General features: G+C 35.7%; 1 protein-coding gene across 1 annotated transcript in view; it reads left to right on the forward strand.

Annotated features, from left to right (window-relative positions):
* LOC135222727 (putative mediator of RNA polymerase II transcription subunit 26) overlaps positions 1-12,817 on the forward strand; it is an 18,052-nt gene extending 5,235 nt beyond the window's left edge. The window contains exons 2-3 of the mRNA XM_064260982.1: positions 10,141-11,376; positions 12,257-12,817. Of these exons, the coding sequence (XP_064117052.1) occupies positions 10,141-11,376; positions 12,257-12,718 (1,698 nt within the window). The 3' untranslated portion in view covers positions 12,719-12,817. The remainder of the gene's footprint in view (positions 1-10,140; positions 11,377-12,256) is intronic.
* The last annotated feature ends 7,925 nt before the right edge of the window (positions 12,818-20,742 follow it).

Raw genomic sequence — 20,742 nt, forward strand, 5'->3', positions numbered from 1 at the left:
ATCAAGAAAGATCTATGCATTACAGTATATACATATACGTATACGATTACTTATATGCATTTGTACTCTATACAAGAGCAGGCACTTTGAAAACTTCCAACCGTTAAAATCTTTCGATGAATAGGATCTGACTTTGACCTTACCCTTCTCAAGTTGCGTAGAACAGTGTTTAAGCAGTGACTGTGTTTTTTTCACTTAGCAAAATACACTCTAGACGAAGCGGTCACCGAATAATTATAATGTCGTATTTTCGGTGTAATCATCCTTTGTGTTTATCGCTGTAGACTCAAGTATACTAAAGTATATTACAGAATAAAAAAAAAATTTATGTCCACATGTTTGTGTATGTGTTTAGAGGCCTCTCTCTCTCTCTCTGGCTATAATTAGTTCCGAAGTAATCACGAAATGACCTTACCGTGAACTTCCTTAGCGCATTGAAATTACCTGACCGCCTAATCACCGTCTCAACGCCGACCACCAACGCACCTTGACTACTTCCTCCTGCGTAGAAACGACCTTGCCAACCCCGTGCACGCGGCCGTTCAGTGAGAGGAATTTTATTTCTTTTTTTATCTTTTTCTTTTAAATCCTGTTGCCAAAACGTTCCTGATACCGTTTGACACAGTTTTTATCTTCTCGGACTTTCTGTCGGGTTTCACATTACCATAAAATAATTGAATAATGCAATTTTCCGTTTTAAAATAAGGTCGATTTCTATTTTTTTTTTTTTTGTCTCGTGAATGTCTAGAGCCTGGTAAATATGACACGTTGCCGACAGCGATTATTATTATAATAAGATGAACGAACTTTTTCATATAATATATATATATATATATATATATATATATATATATATATATATATATATATACTTAATTTAGGGATTTATACCCTTTAAATGGAAAACCCCTTGTTATATTCTTCTATTAAAAAATTACCATGATACGTTTCAACCCCCATTTATGTAAACCAAATCTTAACGCCTGGTTGATTTTCTCGCAAAAAAACATTAATTGCCCCTGCAAGGAATGATTGGCTGGTAAACCAGATCAGTCAAAGCCACCTTCACTTGCAAGGGAAAAGCACTTTTTTACTTAACGGTCAACCTCGGTCTGTTACCTTGCTCTGTTATTATACTTTCTTAGATTAAATAAGGAGACTTATTAAAATTCAACTCTCTCTTCTCTCTCTCTAATTGTAGTCTATTTAATTCTCTAACGCCATAGCATACGATGCAGAATGGACGAAGGTGAAAGTCATTCTTAAACTGGAAAAAAAAAAGGTTCCATCTCATATTCAACTCGATCAGCGGGGAGCGACAAGCTTGCTTCGAAGAAATGAATGAAAAAGTCGGGGGATGACGATTATGGACTAGATGCGGCTCCTTTCCATTCTCAAATCTCCAGTGTTGTGTCAAGTGAACTTTCGGCAAGTTTTTTTTTTTTCTCATCTTGGTAAACAGGTCTTTATTTTCTGTGATTAGTATCTATTTACATTCTTTTAAGCGCAGAGCAAACGTACGCGCGCGCATGAATACACACACGCACTGACATATATATATGTATATGATTATATATATATATATATATATATATATATATATATATATATATATATATATTGTATATATATATGGTATGGAGGCATACATTAGTTTCTTTGGTACGTCTATCATTGGAATGGGTGGTTTTTTATTTGCACTTTTTACTTTTTCGTTTTACTTGTTGATAATTTTTAGTCCTTTCTGTCAATTTTAAGTTAATTTTAGTCTTGTATTTTTTACTATATTAAGAATCCAGCTTTTATTTAATGTTAACATGTATGTGTTTTTATCTCTACATTGTATGTGCGAAACGTCTCATATAAATGTTTCTTCCTTCTGATGTGGTTGTCTGCGATTTCCTGAATGGATGTATGTGATCTACCTGCATAGCCTATATATATATATATATATATATATATATATATATATATATATATATATATATATATATATGGATCCTGGAGTGTATTTGTAAAATCACAGCTGAAAGATGAAGCTCAAATGTATTAGAATCCTTCCAGACCTATTATCAAAATGTAGCATCTTCATAATAACAAAATAATATTAATAAAAAAACTCACTTTGGCCTGACGTCCTAAAATCATTTCCTCAGCCAATCAGCAGTTTCAGTTAATATAGCAAAGCTTAACTGCTATCTGAATTATTTATGAATACTGACATTGAACATTTTGTCTTCGGTTTACTGGCAATCCTCTATTTTATCGCGAATTCTTACAATAAGTACATACTGCCATCAAACACTCCTCAATCAGTCATCATCACCTTAGTCGGCTTTAGTTATCAATATCCTCGTGACGGTTTACTTAGGTAATGATTGCTTCCCTAATTATGATAATTAACAATCATGCTGTACTCAGCTCATTAAACGTAAGTAGGATTTCTCACAGCCTCCTCTTCTAATTAGCAATTCAAATCACGGCATCATTTTCATCAACTTGAGCCATTTCTTCGTGCACACGGGTATTCTGTCACGCAGGTCTTCTGTTCACCTATTTAGCCTCTTCTTCTTTCCCGTTAGATTTGACAAGATACTGAATTCATGAATGGGGGAGAAAATGAATGAATAAATGAGTGGAGGAATGATGTATTGCCATTTACTTTAGCCAACATTTGGGGGTCTACATTACTCTGAGGAAACCCAAATACCCGTAGCCCTATTTCACCCGCTTCACACTCGCCCTACGACATCCCTAAAAGGAAGTAACGAAAAGTCATTTTTACGCAATTGCAGACAGACCAAAAACTCTCTAGTCTATAGATCACAGAGCTTATTTTCCTTCTATTCTACTTCCCAAATAAACTGAATTGTATACTATCACATTTATGTCTTTGTGCATTAAAACGTTATCTTCTAGAAATCCTGTCAAATGGAATTTCCCCAGATATTCCCACTGATTCCTGCAGGTTTTCTCTAATAACAATAAGAATGGTACCAAGTGAAAGCAACTGGGCGGTGTAAATGGCCACATACAGAAAACTGAACTTACGCATGCGCACACACACCCGCACAGAACCACGGTTAAATGCTTTTCCATACAAACAAATCTCAAAGGGAGGTTACTTCTTCTTAAATGTCAAAGCAAATAAGGGCAAACGAACGGATATTGTTTTGGAAGTCCAGTGTCGCAGGATTGACCTCACTCTCGCAGGATATTTCTGATCAAAGGTCATTCCTTTCACTTGGGCCAACTTCATTGTCCTTTCAAGCGGCTGTCCAAGAATATGCACATAAAAATACTTCATGAGTGTAATATAAATTCACTCTTACTTGCAACTGTATCCCGAGTACTTTCACTAGGCACAAATATTGATATTGTTATTACAGAAAACTTGTAAGAATCGTCGGGAATATTTATTATTATTATTATTATTATTATTATTATTATTATTATTATTTTATTATTATTATTATTATTATTATTATTATTATTTCTCGGTCCCGTGCAACGCTGGGAACCAAAATCAGGCCATAGAGTATTTCGTTATAATTAATCACCTCGTGGTGATTCCAACGGTATTCGAGTTTGTACTATGGGCTTATATACTTCAGGAGTAGTTTAACGAACATACAGATATATATAGATATATATATATATATATATATATATATATATATATATATATACTATATATATGTATATATATATATATATATATAATACATATATATATAGTATATATATATATATATATATATATATATATATATATATATATATATGCTTATATGTCACTAACAAGCACGTGATGATATATTTAGCTTGTGGTCTTGGACTATATATATATATAATATATAGATATATATATATATATATATATATATATATATATGTGTGTGTGTGTGTGTGTGTGTGTATACACAAAACATGAACCTATACTAAGACAGTCGAGACAAGGTTCTCACAAGAAGGCAACCTAAGCCTACATATAAATGAAATAAAATCGAAAGTTAAAATTCAGCGTTACTTTCCACAATGTCATCCACAAACCTGCAGCAACGGTGGAACGGACAGTGCGACCGAAAAGTTTCAACATTCATGACCGCTGGGAAATTAATGTGCATATTTTGAAAAGAATGAAGAAATCAGATATGACCAAAAGGAGGACGCTTGCCTCAGTCCGCGAGTTCGTATTCACGTCGTAAAGAAGATTTTCCTTTCACTTGCTCAGTTGCTATGCACTGAAATATTAATCAACAAGTACATCAATTTACTTGTTCCTAAGTTCTGAGAATTAATTAGTAACAGTAGGCGAAACCAGTAGCCGAGGCAGAAAAATTTCATGGGGTGGCACCAATTTTCACACACACACACACACACACACACACACACACACACACACACACATATATATATATATATATATATATATATGTGTGTGTATATATATATATATATATATATTAATATATATATATATATATATATATAGAGAGAGAGAGAGAGAGATGAGAGAGAGAGAGGAGAGAGAGAGAAGACAGACCAGACAGACAGACCGAAAGAGACAGAGACAGAGACAGAGAGAGAAAGGGGGATAATGTATGCATTTTATTTATAACAGTAGTTGATATCTGAAGTATTTACTCATATTTAGATTATTGTTATTATTACTTTTTTTTTCAAAATTCTAAAATTTGTATAATAGACTTTTTATATGTCCATCTTTATATTTTTCATTTATGTTATTATTATCTAAATCTTCAATATTATTATTTTGTCATTATTTTTCAAGGGGGCCACACATGCCCAGGTGGCGCAACCGGCCGCCAGCCCCCCCCCTCCCCCGGGATTCGCTAGTGGGTGAAACCTATTCTCTTGGAACAAGCACACAAGGGCATTGACCTGAGATTCAAGCTTGCAAAGAATGTTGGTTTCAACCTCCCACCGCAGAGCCCACACTGCAACAGTAACTGATCATGATATAGAGCCAGGGATTTTTTTAATCGGCCTCGGGGAGACGCCCATGGAATAAAATGATTAGGATTGCTCCTATTTTGCGAGAAAATAATGAAGCTTTTTGCTTGAGTAGGAAAATAAGGTATTTTTTATTCTGTTATACGGAATGAACAAGCTTTGTTCATATGGAAAGAAAACGTCATTAGTTTTGGTTCTAAATTGTGAAAAATGGAAATACTTTGTTGTGGGTGGCATTCGTTTCCTAGTAATTGAGTCAACTTTGTTTGAAAATGAATGTTTAGTTACAATGTTTTCTTTTATTCACATGAGACGAAATATAAACAAGATATATTTTTGTAGTGGGAAAGTGAATAAGCTTTGCCATAAACCTGGTAAATGAATGAGCTTTGTTCTCATGTTCGAAAAGTGAATTAGCTTTGTTTCTGTGATGAGAAATAAGGAAGCGTCGCTATCGAGGAAAGAAAACACAAGTTTCCTGTCTCCACGATGAGAAAAATGCGCTAACTTTTGTGTTTGCTGAGCATCGTTCCAACTACAGTACTTCATTCCGTTTCTGTAAATATATTTAGGTCAAGCGCATTCGATCATATCTTGGTTAAATGCTCGAATCATTTCCAAAATTCAGTATGCTATCCATTACACACACACACACACACATATATATATGCATATGTTTATATATATGTATATATATATATATATATATATAATATATATATATATATATATATTTATGCTCACATGCAAACAAGGAAAGACAACAGACACCCGCTCACAGACATGTGTTTGAATCCTGGCAAATGGTAAGAATAATAAACTTCTGACATTATATAAGATATAAAATGTATATATATATAGTATGATATATATATATATATATATATATATATATATATATATATATATATATGTACCACGTCCACAAATATGCTACACATATTTCCAAAGTAACTTGGTCTCAGGTTTTGTCTCACATTCCCATGAGTTTCCCGGTTTCATTAATAATAATTACTGTAAATTATTAATAGAAAATGTTTATAAGACATCAAGGATTTAGAATACGCTTCTTTGGGGTCATGCTAAGGAAGCATTGCAAAGAAAAAGTGCATAACGCTTGTACAACGGATAGCGTGATAGTTGCTAATAACTGATAATAATGAGAGAGAGAGAGAGAGAGAGAGAGAGAGAGAGAGAGAGAGAGAGAGAGAGAGTATGTCATTTAACCTAAGAGAATACTAATCCCCTACACTAGCGTATAAGCGTGCGTGTGAGAGCGTAGTCTTTAAATTAATACATTCATTTCCAGTTTAACTTAAAGTTAACACTCTGCCTTCATAATCGCAACGCAGACGAAAAACATCCTAGATTATCTCCATATCTGACAAAAAGGAAAAAAAAAAAAAAAAGACACGCTTGTAGAGAGAGAGAGAGAGAGAGAGAGAGAGAGAGAGAGAGAGAGAGAGAGAGAGAGAGAGAGAGAATCCTTAGCAGGTCAGCATTCTACTTTTTAAAGTGTCCAGCCACTGGGCGTGTCGCAAGTAAAATGCCAGCTCTTTTACTTTCTAGTCGTCAGTCGCTCTCGTACCCCGTTTCCAGGACGAGCAAGCAAGTGCCCGTAAGTCGCCGCAACTTACGAAATCGGCAAACACGGGGGCGGGTGGGGGAGGGAGGGGGGCGACTTTGGAAACGCAATATGTAGGGCAACGTAGTAACTCGACTTTGAAGACATCAGGGTGCCACATTAGACTGAAATGCTGTGCAGTAATATCCTCACGAATTAAAGATAATCTGTTTTGCTCAATCTCGGTTTGGCACTGCCGCCTTGAGAGCTCGAGAATGCGCGCGCGCACTACAAAAGCATAAACATGTAGCAATTATACTTAACCGTTTGCATAACAAGAGAATACCACAAGGAAGATGCAGAGTACCGAAATGTCCTCCATTTTGCTCAAAATAGTAGCGTATGAGAATTTAAGAAAAAACTGGTCAACAGAAAAATAATTCAGTCTTAATGCAACTGGAAAACAAAATGGTAAAAAGAATTCGTGCCCAGCACCAGGCTGAAGACCGAATAGAATTAATGTACACAGTAAAATAGAAAGAGACAAAAATACCCTTAAACGTTTTCGTACGTACGTTGAGCACCAATTCATCGCAGTGTTTCAACTTTTGATATTTATCTTACAAGTTTAAACCTCCCTAGTTAACTCAGCTTCGGAGCTGACCTGACCTCCCGCGCAAGCACTTCTTGTGCCTGATTAACTGCTTGGACTGTAAGAGTATTTCTGTGTAGTCGGTACGTGCTGAACTTGAAAATGGAGAGGAATTCACTGGTTCATAATAACAGTTGCAAAAACATTACACATTTGATAAAAAATGAAATTATCACATGAAATGACTCATAATAAAGTAATAGATCAAAGGTCAAGAGGTGATATATCAGCAAAATAATGAGAGGTATCTGTAATGGGGAATCACTGACCTCATTTAATCGATGCCGAGAGAGGAGAGAGAGAGAGAGAGAGAGAAACTTGGAGTCAAAAGAACAAAAGAATATTAGAGAAATTATAAGAATAACGGTAGGGAATAGGACACTAAAACCTTGACATGAAGTTGGGTGTCTGTGTCATCATAATATTATTATTACGAACATCAGAGAGGGCGGTAAAACGAAAAAGAAAATGAAAGTCTTGAACAGAATTTTACTGAATATTATTTTTACATCTATTTTCTTAATATCTGGGTGCTAATCCTTCCTATGGTGGTGCAAATTACTGGCGGGAAACCAGGTGCCTGTAGGGACGATAAAAGGATTAATTTTGTGAGTTGAAATGAGTCGCTAATATTACAAAATTAAGCGTCGATCGTCAAACATATGTGGAGCAAAATTCAAACAATCGCGTCGAGAGAGAGAGAGAGAGAGAGAGAGAGAGAGAGAGAGAGAGAGAGCTCATACTTATATCAATAACTAATACTGACGAGATGGTTAAGAAACGAAAAAGGCAATAAAAGAAAATCTAATCACATTCAATGGCACATTAAATTTCTCTCACAAATGACTAATTTCGTTCGTCACGTTTCGACAGGAAGACAACTCGTACCATTGCCAGGAACTTGCAAGTCAGAGAACATTATGAACGAAAGATATACAAAAAAAGACAGGGGAGAGCAAAAGAAAAATACAGAAAGAGCGGTCTTGATTTTTATCTCAACCGTGAGCGTTCACCCATGAAGTTAATAGGGAATTACCGAGACTGCATTAACCTCCGTACTTTGGTAATTGGCAATTAGCTAAATGCTGGAACTAACGTTTCTGATGGAGCGATTGTTCAGAGGCAATATCTCCTATCGACATTCCCACCGAAGCTTTTTTTTCTTTGTTAACGCAACAAGAAAACTTAGTGTCGTCTAAAAAGCTTCGTATGTCTACTGGCATGATAGCATTAACGCCATTGTTGCTTGCAACATTGCCGTATTGCATTAAATAGCAATATTATTTCAGTTTTGCTGGCATATTCATTTGCGGTCCAACAGTCCAAGCAAATGGCAATATCATTTCAGTTTTGCTGCCATATTCATTTGCGGTCCAACAGTCAGCATCTTATCCAGTCTTCCACTTCTGGAATATCGTTGACCATCCTACAAATTTGCAGCCTCCCAAGACCTTACCTTACAGGTGAAATTGATCTGAGTGGAGGTTTCTTTCCTCAGGAAGGCAATTGTGATTGAGAGACCGTCACCTGAGAATTCCTCTTTGCTCATCTATCAAAAATCATATATATATTTCAGCGGGGAATTTCCTTTACAATCTCTAGTGCATAAGCCTTTGCAATTAGAGGGTAGTGGGCGTTTCCAAATGTCAGCATCGAAAGTCTGCTGGGGGCCACGATGTCACAGGGCCAACCAATTACCAGAGGTCGCTGGTTTATTCTAACATGCAAAAGGGGAACTATCTTCTTCCTTTGCATTGCTATGGGTGGTGATGGGTATAAGTCTTAGAGGGGCACTCTGTGTATTATTTTCTGGTTAAATTTAAGGCGCTCAAGTAGTAAGCTAATAAGCTTTTGACTTGTTCTACGGGCTCATGTTGAATAATAAGAGTACTACTGTTTTCAATTAGCCGATTCTTGCTCTTGTGAGATTGATCCATAATCGAACACTACACGAAGAATTTAATAATTCCTCTTAAAAACAGTTTCATCATTTGGGCCTCGAAACATTTCCTTACAGGCTAAAATGAACGAAAACTAGCACCGATGTAATATACTACGTAGGTGTTGTTTTATCAAAAGCTTTCAATAAGCCATAAAAAAACTAATAATGTTTATAAGTGAAGGAATTATCAATGCGAGACCCACACTAAAAGCTTTCACAGGAAAAGCAAAAATGGAATACTTCAGAAATTCTTCCTCAGAACTAAAGAGTTTCTCTGCTTCTTCACAAAAGCAGCCCCACTGATCAGAAAATGCATCTCAGACGCTAACAATATAAACCAGCTAACAGAAGAAGAAGTAGAAGTAGAAGAAGAAGAAGGAGAAGAAATAAAAGAAGGCTCAGGATTTGGGGGAAGAGGAATACGATAAAAAAAATAAAATAAAAAAAAGAGCTCAGGTTCTGGAGAAGGAGAAGACGAGAGGAAAGAATCCTATCGAGTCACCACGAATTTCCTCTGAGCAGGATAAGTCTAGTCTCAATTGAATGGACATTGAGGACCTGTCATCAAGAAGAGATTGGTGGTTAGGAAAAATGATTAATTCTTCTGTTGACGGGAGATTGTTTTCTCTTGCTTTGCTGTTTATATTTCGGTTTTTTTGTGTAAATAATTATATTACACTCACCCACCCACAACCACACAAACGCGCGTGCGCACACACGCATATATATATATGTGTGTGTGTTTGCGTGCATGTGTACGTGTATGATGAATGTATGTCTGTGTGCACATGCCGCGTGTGAACGCTTCACTCCAAATCTGCTATATCTAGTAGAGGCTTTAAAAAAAAAAATTTGTTTTTGTTTTTGTTTTAGGAATTACTAGAAGTATAGCCAGGTACTATTTATGAAAACGAAAAGATAGTAAACGCTCTTTTGCAGACTTTTCTTTATGAGAAACCAAAGTTAAAATTACGACTAATTCTTATCTTCTCTTTTGTATTTCAGCTGTGCCTTTTGGCGGCAGAGGTGAGGCCAGAATTGGCTTCATCTGAAAAATCTGCTGAAGCAGATATAAAGGAAGACAAAGTGGTAACTGCTGAATCGGAGGAAGGCAGAACCAAAAGGCAAAACTTCGGGAATTTTGGCGGCCAACCTTCTCAGCAATTCTCCTTCAACAGAGGACCTTTCACCATAAACCGAGGGTCTCAGTTTATCTCCAGAGGGCAGCCGGCATTTGGAGGGCAGAATTTCCAGCGTCAGCCACCAAGACTGATTACCAGCCCCGCCCCCTTTCAGAGGCAAAATACTCCTTTACTCTTGAACAATGATCCTCTGGGTCTTTTTCAAAGAAATTCACGATTCCAGTCAAACCAAAGGTCCCCACAGACTTTGTCCACTCCACAGCAGATAATAGACTTCCAAAGGCAGCAACAAAGACAAGCTCTAGCAGGTATCAGGGGTAACAATCAAGGATTTGGCTTCTCTCGGCCTAATTTTAGCTCACAGAGTTTCTCAGCGTCCCCAAATCCAGCTTTTCAGCAGAGAACCCGTCAACAGTTCCGTCCTTCAGTACAATTATCCCCACAGCAACCACAGGGTAATGTATTCCAACCAACTCAGTTGCGTCAGTTTAATCCTCAACCATTCCAGTCACAAGGAATTAATTCTATTCAGCAGCCTCAGGCTCTACAACAGCAACAGTTTCTTCAGCAACAACAACTGCAACAGCAACAGCTGCAAAGACAACAGCAGCAACAGCTGTTACAGCAATTACTGCAAAGGCAAGAGGCTCTTAATCAACAGCGTCAACAACAGTTATTGCAACAACAGCTGCAACAAGACCAGTTAAGGCAGCAATTATTGCAGCAGCAAGCACTTCAGAGACAGCCATCAGCACCAAGAACAAGACAGCAACCTACCACTCAAGGGTCCTTTGGCTCACCAGTACCAACAAGTCAACCAGCCTCGTTTGGAGTACCTTCACAGTCTGCACGTCCACCTGTAGGACCTGCAACATTTGGAAGGCCTACAGCCAATGTCCAGCAATCTTTTAGTTCGCAACCGGTCTCCTTCAACAGCCAGTCTTCCGTTGGTGTTCCACTGCAGTCTATTCCCACCCAACCGCCACAACCAGCACCCATTGTAAGACCGACGAGTGCTCCTGCATCGTTCGGAGTGCAACAAAGACCTAACGCAGGAGTTCTTTTGTCACAAACAAGACCTCAAAACTCTGCGCCTCAGGTAAGCAATGGAAGTTTCCAAGTTTATCACGAAAGTGTAAAGAGCAGCTTGTTAGTTCTGAATGAATACCGTTGAGGGCACGATCTTAATCTTTCATTAATTGTCCTATGCTAAAGTAACTGGTGCCCAAGTGCAGTTATAATGATGCTACTTTCAGTCTACTAGATAAATAAAAGCGTATCTGTAACGAAACAAATGACCCTGAAAGCTACATTGAATCTGGAAGAGATGCAAAAGATAACTGAGTAACTATAAACCTTCAAGGCATTTCCAAGACTTTCTCGGTCTTACAAGTTTTATGAAGGAAACAGAATTATCTGAAGAAGTAACCAAAGATGATCTGATTATCCACTAAAAACAATTAATTACGTCATCGACGTTTCGTACATATTTATGTATGTTTCCAATAGGGAAACAAGGCGTATTCTTACATTACTTCAATTTGAACATGTACCGACTCAATGTTACTTAGCACTTAAAAATTATACCATTATATGGAGTGCTGAAGCTTCCTAGTGTAACATCTCGGGTTAGGTTAGCCATCTAGACAACGTTAACTACATTGAATAACCTCGCGCAATCAACAGCGCTTCCAAATATATCTTAAATTAATGAACAATCTTTTCCCCAGAAGGAACAGAGTTATCATAGTTACTATCGTGTGCAAGAATGGAAGGTGCATTTGATATTACCACGCAATTTTCATGGAAAACACCCCATAAAGAATGAATCTATTCTGCTATCGGAGAAGGGACAGTTATGCACTCTTTTCCTTAGTATTAACATACTTTACTATTTTAACGTAACACTGGAAGCTTCTTACATGAACACCTTTTCCGCAAGTATTATTATCACTATTGATCCATTGATCTTTTTGCAGTTCCAGGCTCAAAACTTGGCAGTGTCACAGTTCGGCCCACAGCGAGGTGGCCTGGCATTCATCGCAGACGATGATTTCACGATAGAAGACTTCCGCGACGACAGAACCGATGAGATTCTGGATTCCAGGGAGCTGTTCCTGGGCGGGGGACGGCGACAATTAGGCCTAGGTGCTAACACCGCAAGCTTTTCGCAATCCTTCTCGCAGAATCGAGGCCGGGGTGGCTTCGGCAGGACCCGATCCGGTTTCCAAATACGGCCGGACATTACGCGAGAGGACCTTACTCTAGAAGTCAATTCTAGAGAGTTTTTCGGCGTGAGGAACCCCATCACCACGGGGGGATTTCAGCCTAGTTTTGGCGCGCGCATTCCGAGAGTGACTCAGGAAATCACTCTCGAAGACCTGACGCAAGAAAACTTTACACGAGAAGATTTTTTCACCATAGAAGATTTCGATGATTAATTTACACTAAGCATATGCCAGTAGATAATTAAAATTATATTTTATGTATTTGTATTTATGAGCTTATTGTGATATAACGAATAAAAATGTAATAAACTTTTCTGCTTTTCATTTAGCGGTCTCAGATACTGAGTGGAAATATTCAACAAGGCCACACACGCAAACTACTACAAGCAACATGAATGTGAAATAGACTCCAACAGATGCATTAAAAGGAACAGAAGGAATTATGCAACAACAATCTGGCAGAATTAACGTCAAATTAACCGTTAAATCCATCCTTTTATGTTTCTCTCTTGACTTTGTTACTGAATAAAACACATTTTAGATAATTATTTAGATAAATCGATGCACATAGATTACTGCTAAGCTCTCTCTCTCTCTCTCTCTCTCTCTCTCAACACTAGGGATTAGCGTCCTCATCTTAAAAGTATAATTATATACCTTGATGAATATTTTCTGAGAATGACAATTCCTCAAAAGTACCTTTGTCTTGAAACCTCCCATTTCTCAACAAGATTTATTTCGTCAGACTCTCTCCACCTCATTAACGAGGTAAATCACCGACCATAAGGTCAGCAAAGGAATTCCTGACACAAGTGACCCAACCCAAGTTGTTTAGGACAAACTCCACACCCAATCCGTGACCAGAAATGAAAGTGAAAAGAAACCTTTCGACATCCTCGAGGACATTATTGGGCTTTTATGATTGCCGGTCTATTCTGGGACTGCGAAATATTTTATGCAGATTATCCAGCCTCTGAGATTGCAAGCCAACGTGGGAATTCTTGTTTTCTTCCCCATTGTTAATATTTTCACCTTAGAGTGATTACAAATACTACAAAGGAACAGAGGTGTACAAACAATAATGTATTGCATATTAGTATATATATATATATATATATATATATATATATATATATATATATAGATATATATATATATTAATATGCAATACATTATTGTTTGTACACCTCTGTTCCTTTGTAGTATTTGTAATCACTCTAAGGTGACATTAAGCTACAGATGTACTTTAATATCCAATTCTAATTACCGCCGAATAATAAATTTTTCATATAAGTTAACCGAAGGTGAATTTTTTAGTTGAAAATAATTTCGTCCTGTCGTGGATTCGGTTAACGTATATGAAAACATATCAATTCCAAGGTAGAGCGAGTTGGATAATAAAGGACAAGTTGTAGCTTAATGCATGTATATGAATCACGGTGATGTAATTATACATATATATATATATATATATATATATATATATATATATACTATATATATATATATATATATATATATATATATATATATATATATATATATATATATATATATATATTACAGTCACACTGACACGAGATTAATATATCATGTTAGGAAATAATGGCTTAGAACACCCATTATATTATTTTTTCACCTGGTTATGAGTAATATAGTAATATAGTTAGGCTATATATATAGTAATATGTATATATATATATATATATATATATATATATATATATATATATATAGAAAGAGAGAGTTGTACTATAAACCGAATGACCTTCGGAGCTGAAAATGAATAATACTCATAAGGAACAAATTTAAAAATAAACCTCATCCTCCCAAGTCAAGGCCTGCTTCGGTCAGACGAACCCAATAGGAAGTCCGCGGGAGGTGGCTAGGAGACCTTTTCGTTTTGGCACAAGATTTACATTTATCCTTTTTTCTACTGATCTAACTTGCCTTCACTAGTGAGTGACCTAGTCGGTAAAAGTAACTTCAGAGTGGACATTTAAACACAAAGGTGGTGGTTTTTATTCGAATGTACCACTTGGCCATAACATAAGTCCTTTCTCTCTCTCTCTCTCTCTCTCTCTCTCTCTCTCTCTCTCTCTCTCTCTCTCTCTGTGTGCCTTTCTCTGTGCCTTTCACTGAGCAACCGGCCTTTTTCAGCTTGACTGTGAAAAGAGTTTCATGCATATTTATCAATATTTGCAATTTAAGTACTGTAAAAGTGAAAAGGCATATTTTCGTTGTATTATACGCAAATACTCTCTCTCTCTCTCTCTCTCTCTCCTCTCTCTCTCTCTATATATATATATATATATATATATATATATATATATATGTATATATATATATACTATATATATACATACATACATATATATATATATATATATATATATATATATATATACAGGGTGGGCCAAAAAGTAGCCTCACAGTTAAAACAGAATAAAAAAATATTTATTAAACGCATAAAATTTTTCAGACATGAATAAATGGCATATTTAAAGAATGAATGACATGAAAAAGGATAAAAATAAGTAGCATGTATTAATGGCAACAGTATTAATTTTCTATGAAGAGTACTTTGAATGAGAAACAGTTCATGAAGTAACTGTGAGGCTACTTTTGGCCCACCCTGTATATATCTATGTAATATTATATGTATATATATACATATATATATATACATACATATATATATATATATATATATATATATATATATATATATATATTGCATGTGTGTGTGTATGCGCATGCTTGCATAAAAATCTATAACTATCTCTATATAAACACACACATTATATATATATATGTATATATGTGTATATATATATTATATATATATATATATATATATATATATATATATATATAAACAGAGAAACAGACCAAGACAGACAAAAATCCCGAACCAAATAACCTGCATACTCCCGAACAAAGAGTGAGCAAATGTAATCACAAGAGGTGTCCAGCTTGTGACCATGATAAGGAAGTAGTAGAATGCGAGTAAGAAAAAAATATATAAAAAAAAGGGAAAAGTGAGATCTATGGCGACCGGATGTCATTTCTCTCATGTAGAATGCTCACACCTTCGCGAAGCACTTGAACTATATAATGGCCGGAGGGTGTGAGAGGCGGAATCTATGAGTGAAGGTTACAGACGATTTTTTTTTTCTTTTATATTATGATTCTTATCCTGCCTCACCATAGAAGATCTCGATGATTAAGTTACACTAAGCATACGCGAGTAGCTAATTAAAACTATACTTTATGTATTGGTATTTATGAGCTTATTGTGATATAACGAATAAAAATGTAATAAATTTCTCTGCTTTTTATTTAGCGGTGTCAGATACCGCGTGAAAATATTCAATAAGGCCACACACCCAAACTACTACAAGCAACATGAATGTGAAATAGACGCGAACAGATGCAATAAAATTTTCAGAACAGAAGGAGTGATGCAACAACAATCTGGCAGCATTAACGTCAAATCAACCTTTAAATCCTTCCTTTTATGTTTCTCTCTTGGCTTTATATTTGAATACAATACATTTTTAATAATTTAGATAAATTGATGCACATGCGTTACTGCTCTCTCTCTCTCTCTCTCTCTCTCTCTCTCTCTCTCTGGTACAGGATCTGGAGAAATTTTTTACTCGAATAAAAGTCTCCCAATAACTGGGAAATCAATAGAAAGAATCATATTTCAGTTTTGATGGAACGGAACCTGTCACCCACTAAACAGGCAGACTGTGTATTTAAAAAGAGAGAAGGGAGGCATTGGAATGATCAATATAACAATGAAAGCCAATTCGATATTTTTCAACACATTTTCTAAGTACTTCATCAAACAGTAATTGGTTATGATCTTCTTGTGTATCACTGTAAGATGAAGACATCGTATCTTTTGGAGATTGGTTCAAATATAATAGACTTATAGCTATTGCATCCTCCCCCTACTATGATGACCTAACAACAACCTCACGGAAGGTAATCAAGATGGAAAACTCCCCAAATGTGAACTCTAAGAGTATTTATGGGTTTTTATCGAGAGTATTTATCGAGAGTATTTATGGGTTTTTATCGAGAGTATTTATCGAGAGTATTTATGGGTTTTTATCGAGAGTATTTATCGAGAGTATTTATGGGTTTTTATCGAGAGTATTTATCGAGAGTATTTATGGGTTTTTATCGAGAGATGAGAAGTTCAACCCAAAACTTGCAGCAACTGGGAAAATGTTAACAGTAAATTGATTAACAGTTATGAGAGAGATATTTTGTACAAATATGTTCATGAAATTCTGACCACAAAAGATAGATTGTATCTAATGAAAATATAAAATGGTAAACTATGTGGACAATGCAAAGTACCAGAATATGTGCTGCATTTAATTTATTTCTGTAAGTGTAACAAGAATCTGTTTAATTAGTTTTGTGATTTATTAAATGAACTATGTAACATCAAGACAAAAAGTTTATTGAAAGTTTTAAAATTGGATTTTGAAGCACATTCAAAAAAGGACAGGCACTAAAGTAATTTTGATTTGTGACTATGTCGTAGGGATCTTGGCTAGCCCACAAAGCAGGAATAAAAGATGAAACGATAGTACAAGACGGTTTATAAAATCAAGGATTATAACAAATAGATATATAACGATAAAATCTTATAAGGGTAACTACGTAAAACTATTAACAGTGAAATACATAGATTATCTGTAAAATGTACACACGAAAATTCTTGTTTGTGTTACCCCTTGAGCCACAGCATCTAATCGAGTCCTAGTGACCAATGTCATATATATCTGTTGTTTTGGACAACCTGCGGCAAGAAATAGATGCCATTGGAGAGGCCAGAGGCCTTCGAAAACAGTTCAAAGAAAGGTACCTCTTCTTCAGAAAGAAACCAGGTTCCTTGCGAGCTGTTTGTTACCCCTATAGCCATTGTATCCGATCGAGCCGCAGACACCAATATCTGATCTGTTGCTTTGGAAAAACTTCGCCCTAAAAAAGAGGCCATTGAAGAGGCCAGGGGCCTTGAAGACCAGTTCAAAGAAAAGGACATCTTCTGCAGAAAGAAATCAGGTCCTGAATTCTATCGATATGTATCAGTTCTTCGTTAAGGGCTTTAAAGTAAAGCCAAAATCCTTCAGGATTCACAATCGTTCTTTTTTTTTCCCTATTATTAATGACATACATACATAGTACGTACATACATACATGCATAAATATATCACACACAAATTATATATATATATATATATAATATATATATATATATATATATATATATATATATATATATATATATATATATATATCTATATATATATATATATATATATATATATATATATATATATATATATATATATATATATAATGAACCAAATGAACCACACACAAAGTCTGTCTGTCTCTTTGCAAATACAGTATACCACAAACTTCTGCAGTATATGCATATGCTGCGCATATGTACGAGTTTAGCTTTTTTCTTATGGACTGGATTACGTCATATCCTCCTCTACCTCAAGTCTAAAAGAAAAAAAGCGTGAGAAAAGAGAAGGTTGGGTCCCAGCCACGAAGAAAGAAGCAGAGCTGCCTCCTTGAAGCAGAAAGGAAAAAGAATTCTTAGCCAACCAATCTGATAATAATTGTTGACATTTAGAGAAGAAATGTTCTCGGATGTGCTCGACTGGGAAGGTGAAGAGCAAGGTCGCCTGAGAGAGAGGAGGGATTTTCAACAGTTTTCACCGGAATAGTGGCCGCAACAACAAGGCGTGATCCCACCTCCAGCTTACACGGGACGTGTGCAAGGTTTCACCCTCACGCATAAGTTGTCAACATTCAATTCCTAACTTTTTACGTAAATTAAAACGTGCTAAAATCTACTGTCAAATAGAGCCTTGTTCACCAACGAAAATTAAGATAAATACTTTAAATTGTTTTAAAAATCCTTTTTCTGTACTGTTTAACATGCATATTATTTTTTAAATTTTCATTCTAATAAAAATTTCATAAATATCCTATCCTAAATTTTCTGTGCCTTTAATGCAACGCGAAACACCTTTAGCAGACCTTTTTAGGCTCTTCCATAGACCGTTCCTACCCCACAACAAGAACAACAAGAGCAACAAAGCAGTTTGTAGGCCTGCTCCCGAGTAAGCGAAAATAGTTGTAGAGAAGACAGCACTTCCGTCCTCTGGCATAGAAATATACGAATTCAAGAGGCGTTAAGGAGAGCGCCATCAGATGAATTTCCTTTGATTTAACCATCCCAAGAGTGTCTTTTTATATCCATGAACTTTAAGTAAGAATAAAGATTCACTGCGCGAGCAAGGGATCTGCTGGTGAATAAAAATATGACCTAAGATGACCATAGAAAAGGACTTCAGTCGAAAGGGTTACCTTTGATTCAATTGAGTTTTGTATTAAGGGAGTTCATGTCAACATAAAGCTTCACCTTGTGTGTCTGCGTGAAAACATGTCTATCTTCCTAACTTAACAGCAGTGAAGGACTTCAATAATTATCAACGGGTTCTCAACACATTTCCTAACTCGTGATTTACCGAGGACAGGTGCAAAGGGAAACTGCAACTCCGAAGGACCTTACGAACGCCAAGTTTATTGACATGCATGCTCGGGCTTCCCTTTGGTGAAGGAAACTCTCAAGGCATGTGTGTGAGGAGAACAGCAACATGGAGCTCAGATTTCAATAAACCGAATGCTTATTGGTCTGAGAGAGAGAGAGAGAGAGAGAGAGAGAGAGAATGTACTTGGAAGATTTGAAAAAGGTACTTATCAGAAGATATGCTGTGCGGCAACAAAAGTACAAATAAAAATAACTTCCTCTCAGACACACACACCCCCAAAAAAAACACGCACACACACTTTGGTAGAATACGCTAATTAAAAAGACACGTACAAATATCATCAACCGTTAGCGGAATTTCCCTTAGAGAGAGCTGAGAATATACAAACCCTTGGTGAATGGAATTTAAATACTTTTGCATGATCATATAAACTTTGATCGGGGTAATAATTTAATCATCCCAGTAACTTCAAAGACATTCTTGTAATCTATCGCTAATAAAGTCAGTCATAGCAACACATTTGCTGACTTTTACTGCCACATTCACCGCAAAAAGGATAGACGGAAGGGGGAGACTTCATAATTTCCTTAAAAGGAACAGGAAAAAGATTGTCGATATAACATTCTGTTAAAAGAGAAGCAATTAGCCAAGAATATATTTGATAAATATAAAACTGAAGTTACGAGAATATTTACAATGTCAGGAGTAGAAATCTGATTCTAAAATAAATGTTAGAAGAAAATAAAATGACTAAGTTGATGAATTATTTATGGCTATTATTAAAACAGACAACTTCCAGGTTCTAATTCTAGGACGGTGTTAAAACAATAATATAAAAACCGCAATTTTATATTATTGAATGAATTTCATGATAGTTGAAACTTGAACAATTTATTACTTGAAACAAGAAAAGTCCAATAACGACTTGAATGACATAGTAAAACTAAATGGAAATGAGGAATTCAATGACATTAATAAAAATTAAAAACAGGTAATGAATGAATTTATACTGGCATAGTGAAAAATGAAAAATAGTGGTAATATGAATAATATTGTACAATCATGGCTGAATAAATTCTATAACATTCTTAAAAACAAAATACATGAAAAAAATAACATATTTAAAACACTGATGAATAAATTATGACATTGCCAAAATATGTATGAATGAATTCTATGCCATTGTCGAAAATGTAGTGTACGACTGAATTTATGCCATTGTTGAAAATGTACTGTACGACTGAATTTACGGCGAAGTTAAAAGATTTAAAAGATATATGAATGTAGGCAACTTGTCAGGTGAGCGACTGTGTTCAAAATGGCGGCTACAAAATCATAAGGAGAATGATTTGGATGTATCTTCTCAGTCACAATAAACACAAGTTGGTGACTGAATGTGACTCAAGTGTCAAAGCAGACGAAAATGGACGAGAGAGCAAAATAACGCTGTATAAACACACACACACCTGAATTTAAAACTTTAAAATCATGTTGAAAGAAGCACACGACTGGGCCAAATGCCGACTGCTAATTTGATTTATTATTATCTAATTATTTAATAATGATCAGCTTCACTATGTCCGGTTTCAGACTGTTAATGTCATTCTGTTCAAGGCCATCTTGGAGTAAGTTATTATTATT

This window comes from Macrobrachium nipponense, chromosome 11 (assembly GCF_015104395.2).
Source record: "Macrobrachium nipponense isolate FS-2020 chromosome 11, ASM1510439v2, whole genome shotgun sequence".
Classification (NCBI taxonomy): Eukaryota; Metazoa; Arthropoda; class Malacostraca; order Decapoda; family Palaemonidae; genus Macrobrachium; species Macrobrachium nipponense.